The 12,539-nt window shown below is 53.9% G+C and overlaps 1 protein-coding gene across 3 annotated transcripts; it reads left to right on the forward strand.

The window, feature by feature from the left end:
• Positions 1–314: 314 nt before the first annotated feature.
• ORAI2 (ORAI calcium release-activated calcium modulator 2) lies at positions 315–11,356 on the forward strand. Of its 3 annotated transcripts, none has more exons than XM_035343041.1 (3): positions 315–440; positions 3,477–3,717; positions 8,878–11,356. In XM_035343041.1, exons 2-3 carry the CDS (start codon positions 3,487–3,489, stop codon positions 9,421–9,423), a joined length of 777 nt encoding a protein of 258 aa, XP_035198932.1. In that variant the 5' UTR covers positions 315–440; positions 3,477–3,486; the 3' UTR covers positions 9,424–11,356. The 3 variants fall into 3 exon arrangements, with proteins under 3 accessions (XP_035198932.1, XP_035198931.1, XP_035198930.1); XM_035343040.1 differs by lacking the exon at positions 315–440 and adding an exon at positions 1,150–1,308; XM_035343039.1 differs by lacking the exon at positions 315–440 and adding an exon at positions 1,390–1,751.
• The last annotated feature ends 1,183 nt before the right edge of the window (positions 11,357–12,539 follow it).

Genomic DNA, 12,539 nt, shown 5'->3' on the forward strand with positions numbered 1-12,539 from the left:
CCGGTGGAGCCCAGGGGAGGACGCCCCGTGCAGGGACGCGAGGACGGCTGCGAACTGCGCAGGGACCGGCGTGGGCCGCGCCCGGCCCCCGGGGCTCGGGGCTCCCTCCCCGGCGGGGCCGCTGCGGGCGGCGCGGGGCCGGAGAGGGACCGAGGGGCGGGGCTTCCACCAGAGGGGGCGTGGTTATAGGAAAACGGGCGTGGCTCCCGGTGATGTGGGCGGAGCTGTCGAGGAGGCGGGCGTGGCTCTCCCTGAGTTAGGCGTGGCCTCCCGACGGCCCCGCCCCCCACCCCACCTCCCGGCCCAATCAGGCGCGGGTCACGTGCCGCGGGGCGGGGCCCCCTACCGCCCCCTCCCATTTCCTGCGGGTCACGTGGCGGGGGCCCGGCGTTGCCTTGGCAGCGCGGCGGCGGCGGCGGCTCCGCTCCCGGGGCTCCGCGGTGAGCTGGGGCGGGCTGCGGGGGGGGTGGGGGCTGCTGCGGGGGGGGCTGCGGCCTCAACGGGGGGGCTCGGGACTGGGCGGGGAGCCGGGGGGCCCCCTTCTGACTGGGAGGTACCGGGGGGGTTACCGGGGCTCGGCCCGGGCTGCTCGGCTGAAGCCTCCCCGGGGGGGTTCCGGGCATTTGGGGGGGCTCCGCAGTCTCGGGAGGTGATGGTCTGGGGGTGGGGGTGCCGGTAAAGTTGCCCCAACCGCCGCGGGCGCGAGGTATTTCTGCGGTAGCTCTGCCCCCGGTGAGGCAGGGGCGCGGTGTTTCCCCGGTACCTCATCCCCCGTGCAGCTAACTGCGGCGGGAGCGTGCTATTTCCTGGTAACTGTCCCCCCAGAGCAGCTAACTGGGGCAGGAGCCTGATAACTCATCCCCCTGCTGCAGCTAACCGAGGCAGGAGCTCAATATTTCCCCAATAACTCTCCTCCCATGCAGATAACTGAGGCAGGAGCACAACATTTTACTGATAACCCTCCCCCCCGTGCAGATAACTGAGGCAGGAGCATGATATTTCCTGATAACTCTCCCCCCGTCCAGTTAACTGAGGCAGGACCACGATACATCCACGATAATCCTCCCCCTGTCCAGCTCCCTGAGGCAGGAGCACGATATTTCCCCGATAACTCTCCCCCCATCCAGCTAACCGAGGCAGGAGCTTTATTTCCTGACAACTCTCCCCCCATGCAGCTACCGGCTGGGCAGTGCCGCCAGGATAAAGCCCCACGGCGGTGAAGGTGCTGTGAGGAGCTGAGGGCGCTGTGCGTGGAGCTGCTCTCCTTGGGTCTCGCCGCCCGGCCCCTCCATGCCCACAGCCAGCAAGGTGAGTCTGCAGCCCTGCCGCCGCCCCCGTGGGCTCAGCTCACGCTGAGGGGTTTTGTTCCCCAGTTGTTTACTTATTTGGGAACAGCTCTTGAGCTGCTCCAAAGTCAAAATTCACCCTCGTGGTATTTCCAGTTTGTTTTTCTAAGGGAAGACGCGGATGTGATTGGGTGCTCGCGCTCTCCCTCTGTAACCTCTGGATTTTTTTTTTTTTTCTTTTTAATGGAATTTGTCCCGGGTTGAAGTTTCCAACATACTAAATTCCTGTGCATTTCGTGGAAAATCAGCGTCAGGGTAGAGGCTGTCAGCATCCCAGCTGGAGGCAAAGCCAACAGACTCGCCCCGCGCTATACGTTGCAGAATTCACACAGGATGTCATCACAGGAAACAGCTTCATACTTTTGCTGCTCGCAGGATGTTTCTGCTCGTCTCAGGGGGCTGGGAGTGAGGGGGGTTTTCTGCCATAAGTAGGTGATTCTTGTCTTTTCTGGAAAGGGGCCAAGCAGGGAGGTTTCTCTCCGTTAGTATGTTCTGCGAGTTCCTTTGCTTTTTTTCTGTTCTATAACGTGCAAGCTCTTTGCTCCTGAGCTTTTCAAGAGCCATCCAGGACTACTCCGGGGCCATAATTCCGGCCTTGTCAAAAAGAGCAGCCTTGTGCTCTTGCTGCCATCCTTACGATGCCCGAGGAGCTGAAATCTGAAGGTTCACAGAAATGCAACTCTCAAGGGGGACGGACAATCTTACGTCTTGCGCTCCTTTGTGTTCTGCTGCAGCCTAATCTCAGTTACAGTGCCTGGGACAGCTTTGTTCCTTTCCAGTCACGCCATTCAGAGCTGTGGGCAGTTGGTGCCCTCTTATCTTTGCTGCTTCCTCAAATCTCGCAGCAAACATTGATTTATTAGCTGTCTCCATGTGGCCCTCGTTTGCTGAGGGCTGGGTGGAGCAGGGGGGATGCGGGCAGGGCTGGGGCTCCTCTCAGGCTCGCAGCAAGGTGCTTGTGACCTAGAGGTGTGGTGCTGGGACTAATTAGTGCCACGCCGTGTGTGATTCTGGGCACCCATCTCCTCCTTCCAGGAGCTGTCGGTATTTATAGCCAGCGATGTCTCACGTGCTGTGACTCGGTGTTGCTATCTGCCACCGCGGTCACGGCAGACCCCAGGGTGTGAGGATTAATCAGGCGATCGAGGTTTCCGTTCTTCAGACGACCGAGTTAGCTGTTTTCAGGCGTTTCTCAGAGCTGGGAAGTCCTCGCTCAAAGCGTGAAGCCTGCTTCGTATCTGCAGATGACGCGGAGATAGTGAGCCAGGCAGCGGCGTGGGTAAGTTGTGGCGGGCATTGCTGGGACCTAGCGCTTGTTTCTGCCAGCAGCTGTGGCCTTAGCCACCTGAGCAGCATTGCCGGCCCTTCACGTGTCTCGGTGTAATCTCTGGAATCTGAAGGCGCTCACACCGCCTGGAAGGCAGCCCGCTTTTCTTCCTGGAATCGTCTTTTCCTCTCCATGTGCTAAGAGCTACCAGTGGAAGTAAAGGAATAGGATTCTCGGCCAGATGTGGATGATGAGCGGAGTGTGAATAGTTTGGGGAACTTAACTTCCCACTGCGGGAGCTTGGGAGAATCACTTGTTAACCACGCACGGCGTTCAGGCCTGTGCCTGTTTCCCGTCCTGTGCCCGTGTGAACCGAGCAGTGGTTTAATGGGAAAACCTGATTTCCAAAGAAAAAGCCAAAAGTGAGTCCCTGGACAGCTGGAGTTACCTTGGTACTCCAACAAGACTCACTCGGAGATGATGCAGTGGGAAATTAGACTGTCGTTACAACGAAAGGATAAGATGGGGAACCTCATTTGTTATGGAAAACAAATTAGCGAGGAGGAATTAAAGGGGAAAGTTGAGATGGCAGCTTTGACATAAAAAGCTGGGCTCTGTGCGACCTTCCTGACCCCCTGCTGGAGCAAGTCCCAAGCTTACTTGTGCGGTCTTGCCTGGTTCTCATGGTCACTTTTTGCATACAGATGGTCATTTTCCTGTGTGGCGCATTGTAAGCGCGATGCAGTTTGCTCCACCGTTTGTCTGCTGACCGAGGATAGCCTTGTTCAGACCGCTTTTCCAGTGGCTGATGCTTGTCCTTTCTCTGCTGCCTCCTTTTGAACATGACTTTTGTTTCTCCTCAGCGCTTCTCTCATGATGAGTTCTGAATTAAACGTGCCGGTGGACCCTTCCACTCCCGCTTGCTGCTCTGAACCTGGCACCAAAGGCATGGATTATCGGGACTGGGTGCGCCGCAGCTACCTGGAGCTGGTGACATCAAACCACCACTCGGTCCAGGCCCTGTCGTGGAGGAAGCTGTACCTGAGCCGAGCCAAGCTGAAAGCTTCCAGCAGAACCTCTGCGCTGCTCTCTGGATTTGCGATGGTACGTTTGTTTTGTGGGCACGCTGTCCGGATCGTGGAAGCTCTGGTTGTGTAAAATCCCCCGTTAATCGGCCGTGTGTTCTCCCTGCCAAGAAGCAGGCCGTGCTGTTGTTCTCTGAGGAGGCAGGAGGCATCTGCCTGTGGGCTTCGGTTTGGCTGTTGGAAAGTTTGAGGCTGGCTCTCTCGAGGCAGCGTGCATACATGAGCTGCCTAATGATCCGCCCACGCACTCCCAAACCAGACCTTTAAAAAAAAATGGTCTCCTTCCTGCAGACAATCCTGAGCATTGCCCTGGTGCTGCTGAGCAGCACGGGAGCTGGGCTCTCCTTTGGCCCCGAGGCCAGGTGATGCTGGCTGCCTTCACGTGAGGTTGCACCTGGTCTGGTCCGGGAGCTCCTCAGCCCCTCAGCGTTATCTTATTTTCTGTATGTGCTTTCTGCAGGTCACGGTGCCTAAAATAAGGTGGAGGTTGGGTCACAGCCTGCCAGGGAGGAATTTGCATAGCGTGAACAGAGAGATCGTGTTGTGAGAGGCCCCGCAGCCTCCGGCATGGCGTCAGAGAGGGCTGTGCAGCCTGCCGGGAGCCAAACCCGGTGTATTTTTGTCAGTGCTGCCTATCGGGAATAATCCCCAGTCCTTTCTTTGCTCTGTGCGGCGCTCGGGTCTTATCTGGAAGCTATTTGCATAGGTCAAAACCGTGTCAGGGAGCGTACAAATAACCCAGAGACGGTCTGGTTTTCGGGACTGAGCAGTGGGATTAGCAGAGCGCTGTCACACTGTGATGCCAGCAGCCTCTTTACCTCCCCTCGGGTTTTTCCTTAGCAGCAGCGCGGGCTGAAGCCTGCTTTGGGGAGGCTTTCAGCTCAGGAAACTCAGGGCTGGCTGCTGAGGTCTGCGCGCTGCGTGCACCCACGCAGAGGGCAGCGCGTGGGAGAGCGGGACGTGACGATGCGACAGCCTGCGGCACGCGAGCTGCAGGGGGGCAGGCAGGTTTTGGGAACGGTCCCGGTAGCTGGGTTCGTTTGTTTGTTGGCTTTAAGCTGCTCCCACGCCTGCTCTTCCACCCCCGGAGCATTGCGATGGTGAGTTCCCTTTCGGATGACAAAGTCGGTCACCCAAAGCGAAGTTGGAGGAGCGTGAGCAGGGAGGTAAGTGGGGGCAGACCGCAGGGCAGGGGTGTTTTGTAGTCTTGTGAACCCCAATGCATCGAGGTGGCTCGGCTGCGTGAGCAGATGGCTGTGCCTGGATGCTGCAGGGGCTGGAGCGCCGCTCCGCAGGGCTGGGCCCTGTCTGAAAACAGAGGGCTGCTGGAAGGGCTCAGCACACAAAGTTAACCGTTTGACTTCTGGTTGTGAGGCACTTAGCTACCTGCTAAGGTTATCTCGTTTACTTCGTGTTCCCAGATCAGTTTTTAGAGGAGTCTCGTGCCGTGGTGGGCATGCCAGAGCTGGTGCCCGGGAGCGCTGTCTGCCGGGCACTTAGCAGCTTAAAGGCCAATTATCAAGTAGGCATAAGGATGGGGAATTAGAGACAGCCACTTCAACATAAGTAAATCCAAACCCTGTGTTTTTCAGAAAACAAAACATTTCCTGGAAGGAATTCTCTTCTATTAGCAAGCTTTTTCCTAGCTGAGTGCATTGGGCCGTCCAGCGAAAGGCGATGTATCTATTGCTGCCTCGTTATTTCTCCGCTGGTAATTTGCTAGGCATGTGCTATGTGGATGTTTAGACTCTAATAAGAGCATCTCTTTGGCTATGATGAAAGCAGCGTAGTTATTCAGGGTGGAATGGTTTCCTTGAAGCCCTGTGTGCACTTAACTATGTAAACAAATGTCACGGAGGCCTTGGCTATCGCTTTATTTACTTCCCTGTCAGCGTGTGCGATTCCAGCCCGTTCCATATTGGCTGGAAATTATTCCAAGCTGATGGGTATTTAATCAACAGGCGGTGGCTTTGATCCAGCTCCTTCTGGACAGGCTGCGGAATAATGTGAGCCTTCCTCGCCGCGCGATGCTATCTGCGGTATTTCTGGCAGGGAAACCTCAGGCCAGGAGGACCGGGGAGCCTCCCAGCGCCGGGTCTGGCTGGAGGGGGGCCGTATGGCTGCCGGCATCGTCCCGGGGAGGCTGCAGGTGAAGGGGGTTCAAATGGAGCTTAGGAAGTCTCCTTAATCGTTTTCCTGATGGAAATAAGAGCTGTTGCTGCTAGCCGGTCTTCTCGATGCTTGTCCAATTGCTCCAGGATATGTATTTGATTTAGAAAAGGGGGGGGGAAATCCAACAGATCGACCGGAGCGATTGTTTTTACAGGCTGCCAAACCATCTGTGTGAATGTAACGTGTGTTGTGTGAAGCCATTTGTCATCCTCTCGCCTGATATTATCTATGCTGGACCAGATTTCTCAATATGAGCATCTTCTGTGTGGACAATCTGGACTGCGGTGATCTTGAAGGAAAGCACCCACACGATTGCATGTAATTTAACCACCGTCTAACTTAAGAACGTTCCTAGCACATGCTTCTTTAGCGAACCTGTGAGCTTGGAGTTCATTTTAAGCCTGAGGATGGCCCTGCTGAAGCCCGTGCTGGAACAGGCGGCCGCTCAGCGCGGTGCTCGGTGCCTCGCAAAGTCAGGCCCTCGGTACCTTGCCCGCTGGGCAGAGGTTAGCGTAAAAGGGGCTGTTGTCACAGAAGAGCGTAATTGTATCAAACGTGACACGTTAATAGTTTTACAGGCGAAGCAGCATACTTAATGATTTTTAAATGGGTTATGTCAGCTTGTCCTCCTTCTCTTATCCCGGTCAGACAATGACACGACAGCCTGCATGGGGCGAGGTGATACAGCTCACTCACCTTTCCTGTGCCCGTTCGGGTTAAATGATCTGTTTTTCTGCCTTGCTGCCCTCTCTGGATTGTTGATGTTTTCCTGCGAAATACCTCTTAGTGAGCCATCAGTCAGTGTTAAAAATTCATCACGTTGCGCAGCTGAAGCTAGCCCTAGGGAGTAGGTTAGTCTGGGAGGAAACATCCAATTAGCTGAAAAGTGCTGCTCATGCGAAGGATAACAACCAGAAATTGATATGTCGACATCGGCTGGGCTTTCAGCTGTAATATAAAGCTCTAAATTGAACATGCAGGTGTACAGTTCCTATTCAGCCCGCTGTGTCTCCGGGTGTTCCAGCACCCGGTAACAAACAAAATACCTGCAGCTTCTCCAGGCTGACGCGGGGTGACCGACGAGCACAGCGCTGTGCAAGTGAAGTGCACGGAGCCGTGCAGCAGGAGGTAAGTCTGATCCCAATAAATACCCAGGGAACCGCAAAGGGAGCGTATGCAAGGTGGTGTGCGTTGGGTTCGGACGGACCTTGCTCGCAGCAGGTGGTGAAGCCAGTTCTGCGTTATTTTCCCCACTATTTGACGAGATCTGCAGACAGGAGTCTTAAAAAATACAATACCATGCCCACGTTCGTCACCAGAACAAATGGCTGGGAATATCCAAGAACTGTCGCTGTATTTTTGGTGTCTCTAATACCACATGCAGTTGGCGTGGGTATAAAATCCAGACGTGTAGAGGCTGACACTTCTACCCCAGACACACATGTTATGGCTTGGTGCTAACAGAGGTGCTCAGGCTTGACCATGGTCCCCTCCTTCGGGCTGCTGCTGGTTTCAAAATAAACCCAGGTAGGACGGCAGTCGTGCCAATGTGGTGCTGCTTCCACCCTCTTTAATCCTTCTCAGTGCTACCAAAAGTGAGAGGGTGAGCGTACGCCTGACCTTAGTGCATAAGTAACATTAATAACATCAAATTAACACTAATTAACAAGTAATGCCACAGTGAATGGTGCGGATCATGCTACAGAGCCCGAAATGGCTGCTCATACAAAGTGTGGATGAAGTGGTGGTGTCTGTTCTGCAAACTCCACCTACCCCCTGGAATCCAGCTGCTTGTGCCAGCTTCCCCTCCCCGTAGCGGTTCTGAGAGGTGCTGAGCTGGGGCAGGCGTCCTAAGTCAGCTCCTCCTTCCCCTAACGCACACGGTGAGCTCTGGTGTGCTGGAGCAGCAGGCTGCCTGGGATCACCAGAGGTTTTGCAGGCTGCACGAGCACCTGTACAAGTCACCAAGTGCTGCTGGAGAGTTATCGGGGGCAATACTGGATGTTGTTGCCCACTGGCTTGTAGCTTCCCTTGGCGAAAGGTTTCTGCAGCCCTGTCGGGGCTGACACCACGCAGCAGTACGCGTGCTGGCTTGCTTCACGGACAGGTGAAGTATTTTAACAAATCCCTGTGCTAAACCAGCTACAGACCCATAGCAGGACTGCAGTTCTGGTGCCAGAAGGGCGCTGCTCTCCTGCGTTTGGTTGTTGAACGCCACTCGACTGAAGGTGCAGTTGAGGTTCTTTTGGAATGAGCAGCCTCAGAGACTTGCTGCGTGGTGTGAGCCTGCTTTCCCGAAACGAGAGCCGAGCTGTTAGCGCGCCCGTACGCCTGTAGCTGTCCACCTCTGCTGAACGGATCAGTAAGTTATTAGACCCCAGGGGAGAAATTTGGGGATGTAAGTGGCTTGTATCTAGGCGTGTTTGTAATAAAAACGAGCGCCGCGTTCTGAGAATAGAAGGCAGCTATTTTTACCATGGAGTAACTTAAACTATGAAGTAGCTTGCGTGCTTCCCTTGGGAGGTGGTGTAACCTTGCTGGCGGCGGGCCAGACGGGCTGCTTGCTTTTTGCTTTTTACACTCGTGAAGCTGAAACTTCCTGCGCCGCAACCGCTAGCGGTGAGCGGAAGAAGAAAGTGTGGCGGGCGGGCGGGCTAGCAGGCTGTCAGCTGCCTCCGAGCTACGCTTCCCGTCTAATGGGTTCCTTCTGTTGCGTGTTCGGTTTGAGGCAGCTCGTATGGCTCACGGTTGCAAGGAGAGAGCTGTTATTTTGGAAAAGTACAGCACGGCAATGTGTGTGTGAGCCTCACGGCAGGCCGGGCTGCAGGCGGTGCGTGCATCGTTAAGGGGACCAGGCTGACCCGTTTAGGCTGCTCTGAAAAGCTCTCGAGTGTGCACTTGACCTTACGTGGTCTTCCTGAATAAAGGTGCTTTCCTGGATGAAGGCCTTGAAAAGAGGCAAACCAGCAGCTGTTGACGAGAGGCTCTTTCTTCCTTTTCCCCCCAGGTTGCCATGGTGGAGGTGCAGCTGGAGATGCAGTACAAGTACCCCCAGATGCTGCTGATCGCCTTCAGTGCCTGCACGACGGTGCTCGTGGCAGTCCATCTCTTCGCTCTTCTCATCAGCACCTGCATTCTGCCCAACGTGGAAGCGGTGAGCAACATCCACAACCTGAACTCCATCAGCGAATCCCCCCACGAGCGCATGCATCCCTACATCGAGCTGGCGTGGGGCTTCTCCACGGTTCTGGGAATCCTCCTTTTCCTCGCAGAAGTGGTGCTTCTGTGCTGGATAAAATTTCTGCCTGTGGACTCCATCCTGAAAAATGAAACCACCACCATCCAGAAGCCCAGCGGCCACGCGGGTTGGCAGGCAGCGCTGGTCTCCACCATCATCATGGTCCCCGTGGGGCTGATTTTTGTCGTCTTCACCATTCACTTCTACCGCTCCTTGGTGCGGCACAAAACGGAGCGCCACAACCGGGAGATCGAGGAGCTCCACAAACTGAAAGTGCAGTTAGACGGGCATGACAGAGGCATGCAGGTAGTGTGACAGAGGCTGAGAGCAACATACCCGTTCTGCTGGTTGGTGAGACACACCAGTGATGGATTGTCCTGAGGCTTAACTATGTAAATGCTAATTGCCTGCCATACTTAGCTGTGGGTTCTAGTGCTGTGTCAGATGCTGGGGTCTCTGGTCCTACACACTTCTGTACTTACGTAGACACTGCCGTGGAGTTTGAGGTCAAGTCTTGATCTGCATTGGTACAAGTAGCCAAAAATCTGCTCCCTTTTTCCTTTTTTTTCTTTTTCTTTTTTTTTTTTTTTTTTTTTTTTTACAAACGCAACGTTCATTTGTCAAAAGTAAAACTGCATCAGCTGTCCACGAAGGCTGTGTGTGTGTGTGTGTGTGTGTGTGTGTGTGTGTGGAACCTGTCTTACGTGTCAGAACTCCCCGGCTGTCAGTGCAGCAGCAATTAATTGGCAGTTTATTTCTAGAGCTGTGCTGGTTAATGAAGGTATCTGCTTCCAACCTGAGGACCTCCAGGAAAGCACAATAGAAACCGAGTGTTCATCACCTCGGTTCTAAAGCAAGCCGTTCCATAAGTACATAACCAGGAAGAAACCAGCCTTAGCTTTTATGTTCTGTTCTTGCTCTTCTTTACTATGTTTTTATGTCTGGGGAGGTCGAATCCCTAATTGCAGGGGGCTGAGGAGTTCTGTCATAATTTCTCCAGCAGCACCTGTCACTCTAGATTGAATGAATGCCAAGATCATCAGAGTTTTTTTTCCCAGTAAGAAGCAGGAGTGCCCAGGGAAGGCTTACAGGTGTTTCAGTTTTAACAAGGACGTTCTTAAAACAGAACAGTGACGGGGAATTTAATGAGACAAAATTTTGAAGGACCAGACAAGCAAGTTTCGAGGAGGTAAAGAGTGACAGCAAGCTGTAGAAATCTGTCCCTGCGTTGTCTTCAGTTATGTGCTGTTGCAAAGTCTTTCTCATGGCTTGCTGTAGAGAACAAGCCCCGGTCCTGCGTTTTTCATCAGTGTTTGCCAGCTGTGCGTTCACCTGTCCAAAAGGAATGCTTCCTTCTCCTTCTACCAAAGCAGGCAGCTCCTCTGGGGGAACCCGGAGCTGCGCAGGCGAGTCTGGAGCTGGATCCGGCAGGAGATCTGTGTGCCATTGAAGAGCCATCAATCACGTTTCACTTGAGCTGACTCTTTTCCAGCAGCAGAGAAAAAGACACTTGCACGTCTGTTTTGCTTAGCAGGGCAAGCTTGTGATTACTATCGCATCCTTTTGGGGGAAAACTGTAAAACTTGTTTTACGATTTGTGGTAACCTCGTGGAGAGAAGTGCTTTGCAATCATCAGCTCTTCTAAGGGCAAGTGAGGCTTTCTGGCACAGGGCTGCAAGAAGCATAAGCGCGTTTCCTTAGCCCTGATCCTCTGCCGATTTCCTGCTCTGCACTCAAACGTTGCAGTTAGGCTCCCAGGCTGTGTAGGCTTCTGAAATGGTTGCGGATGTTGGTAATGTTCTATTTATCTATGGTCCCTTATTCCACTGGGATTTGAGAAATCTAATGGCAGCATATTACATGTCAGCTGCCCGGAGTGGAGAGTACACGCAAATCCCAGTGAGACTATCCCTGTATTTCGCTCTGACGAGGGCCTTGGGAACCCAACTCCAATTTCTCTTGTTTACATGCAAGTTTGAGCATTGCTGAACGAGTTGCTTAGCACTGTGTCTGTGCCTTTCATCTGTTGTTCTTGCCGCGGTTGGCGTGTACCATATTGGCTGATGCGCAGCAAAGAAAATAGTTTGTGTGTGAAATGCCTGGCCTGTGCTTATGCACATATGCAAAAAAATGAGGCGTGTCCTCCAGGAAGTGGGTGGTCATGAAATTCATACCATCTCCCCAGGAGCCTGCCCTCTCTTCCTCCCCTTCTTACCAAAATAAAAAATTAAAGGTTTACGTAACAAAATCGGAGTTGTTTTCTGCCAAGTATTACACGCGTAGGCTCTTCTTCCAACAGAATTCCTATTGTGAGGCCGGAGCCGGGCCAGATAGGATGAATTTCTTATCTGAACTCTGTGCTTTCCTTTAATGTCAGTAAGAATAGGGCTCTGTGCACTGTGGAGCCCACGGGGCTTGAAATTAGTTGTGGAGGAAAGTATCGTGCCATTTTTTTGTAGTAAAAAGTCTTCAAATTTCACAGCATGTACGTGGTGCTGTGACAGCAACGCGGCTCGTCTGGAAACAGCCAAGTCGTCCATTTCTTTGCAAATAAACTTCAGCAAACGGAGAAATGCAGCAGAGACTGTGCTTGGACGTTGTAGAACAATTAGTTGAGGCTTTGGTGGGATTGGGTTCAAAGTAGTCTCAAGGCAGCGAGCAGCGACTGGAGAGGGATCGCCTTACTCCAGCAGGGCGTCTGAGATGGGTTCCCGTGGGTGAACACACTTAAATCAGCGTAATTGTGTGCTTGGCCAGCTCTGCTCCCAGCTTTGCTTTTTGTATCTCTCCAGGCACCGAGTTCTCCCCGTCCATGGGAGTATTTTTGCTCCTTGGTGTCTGGGATCTCTCCAGGTAACCCATCCCTTCGTGCTGCAGCTCCTCTCCTTCTTCCTTCCCAACAAGAGCGCTTGCTTCTCTTGCCTCTTCCTCTAACATTTGTACACGGTCACTGCTGTTGGGTCCAGACTTGTGTTGCGGTAGGATCGCCTGTGGTGTCAGCAAGCAACAGAAACTTAATCCACGAAGGAGTGGGGGCACTGTACTTGTCCAGACTGGAGTTTCCATCCTTTGGTGCCAGAAAATCCTTGCTCCTGCTTCTGCCCTGTGGCCGGCAGCAGGATTCCCAGCAGTTGAGCGCAGTGATGCCTTTTTGTCAGCATCGTGTCCCATCTCGTGTCTGCTGCCAGTGCCCGGCCTCGGGCACCTTGACCCTTGTGTCCCTGTCGTTCCTGGGGCATCTGTGGCTTTTGGGGTCTTCCAGCCTTGGAGCGGCTCCGTGCCCTGGGAGGGTGATTTTGTTCGGGCAAGGCAGGTGTGGGCCCTGGAGGTGCCTCCTCCCTCCTCTCAGCAGGAGTAAGGACTGGGCATGAGGGAGCCGGGGGTGCCCGGGGCAGAGCCGGGTTCACCCTTTGGCTGGGGTTGGTGACAGC

The sequence above is a fragment of the Oxyura jamaicensis genome, chromosome 19, assembly GCF_011077185.1.
Source record: "Oxyura jamaicensis isolate SHBP4307 breed ruddy duck chromosome 19, BPBGC_Ojam_1.0, whole genome shotgun sequence".
NCBI lineage: Eukaryota > Metazoa > Chordata > Aves > Anseriformes > Anatidae > Oxyura > Oxyura jamaicensis.

Bases quoted from the DNA above. Each gene is read 5' to 3' on its own strand.
- ORAI2 (XM_035343039.1), top strand. From the start codon at position 1,723: ATGTTTCTGCTCGTCTCAGGGGGCTGGGA. The intron at 1,752-3,476 runs GTGAGGGGGGTT...GTTTCTCCTCAG, and splicing joins CTCGTCTCAGGGGGCTGGGA to CGCTTCTCTCATGATGAGTT. The intron at 3,718-8,877 runs GTACGTTTGTTT...TTTTCCCCCCAG, and splicing joins TGCTCTCTGGATTTGCGATG to GTTGCCATGGTGGAGGTGCA.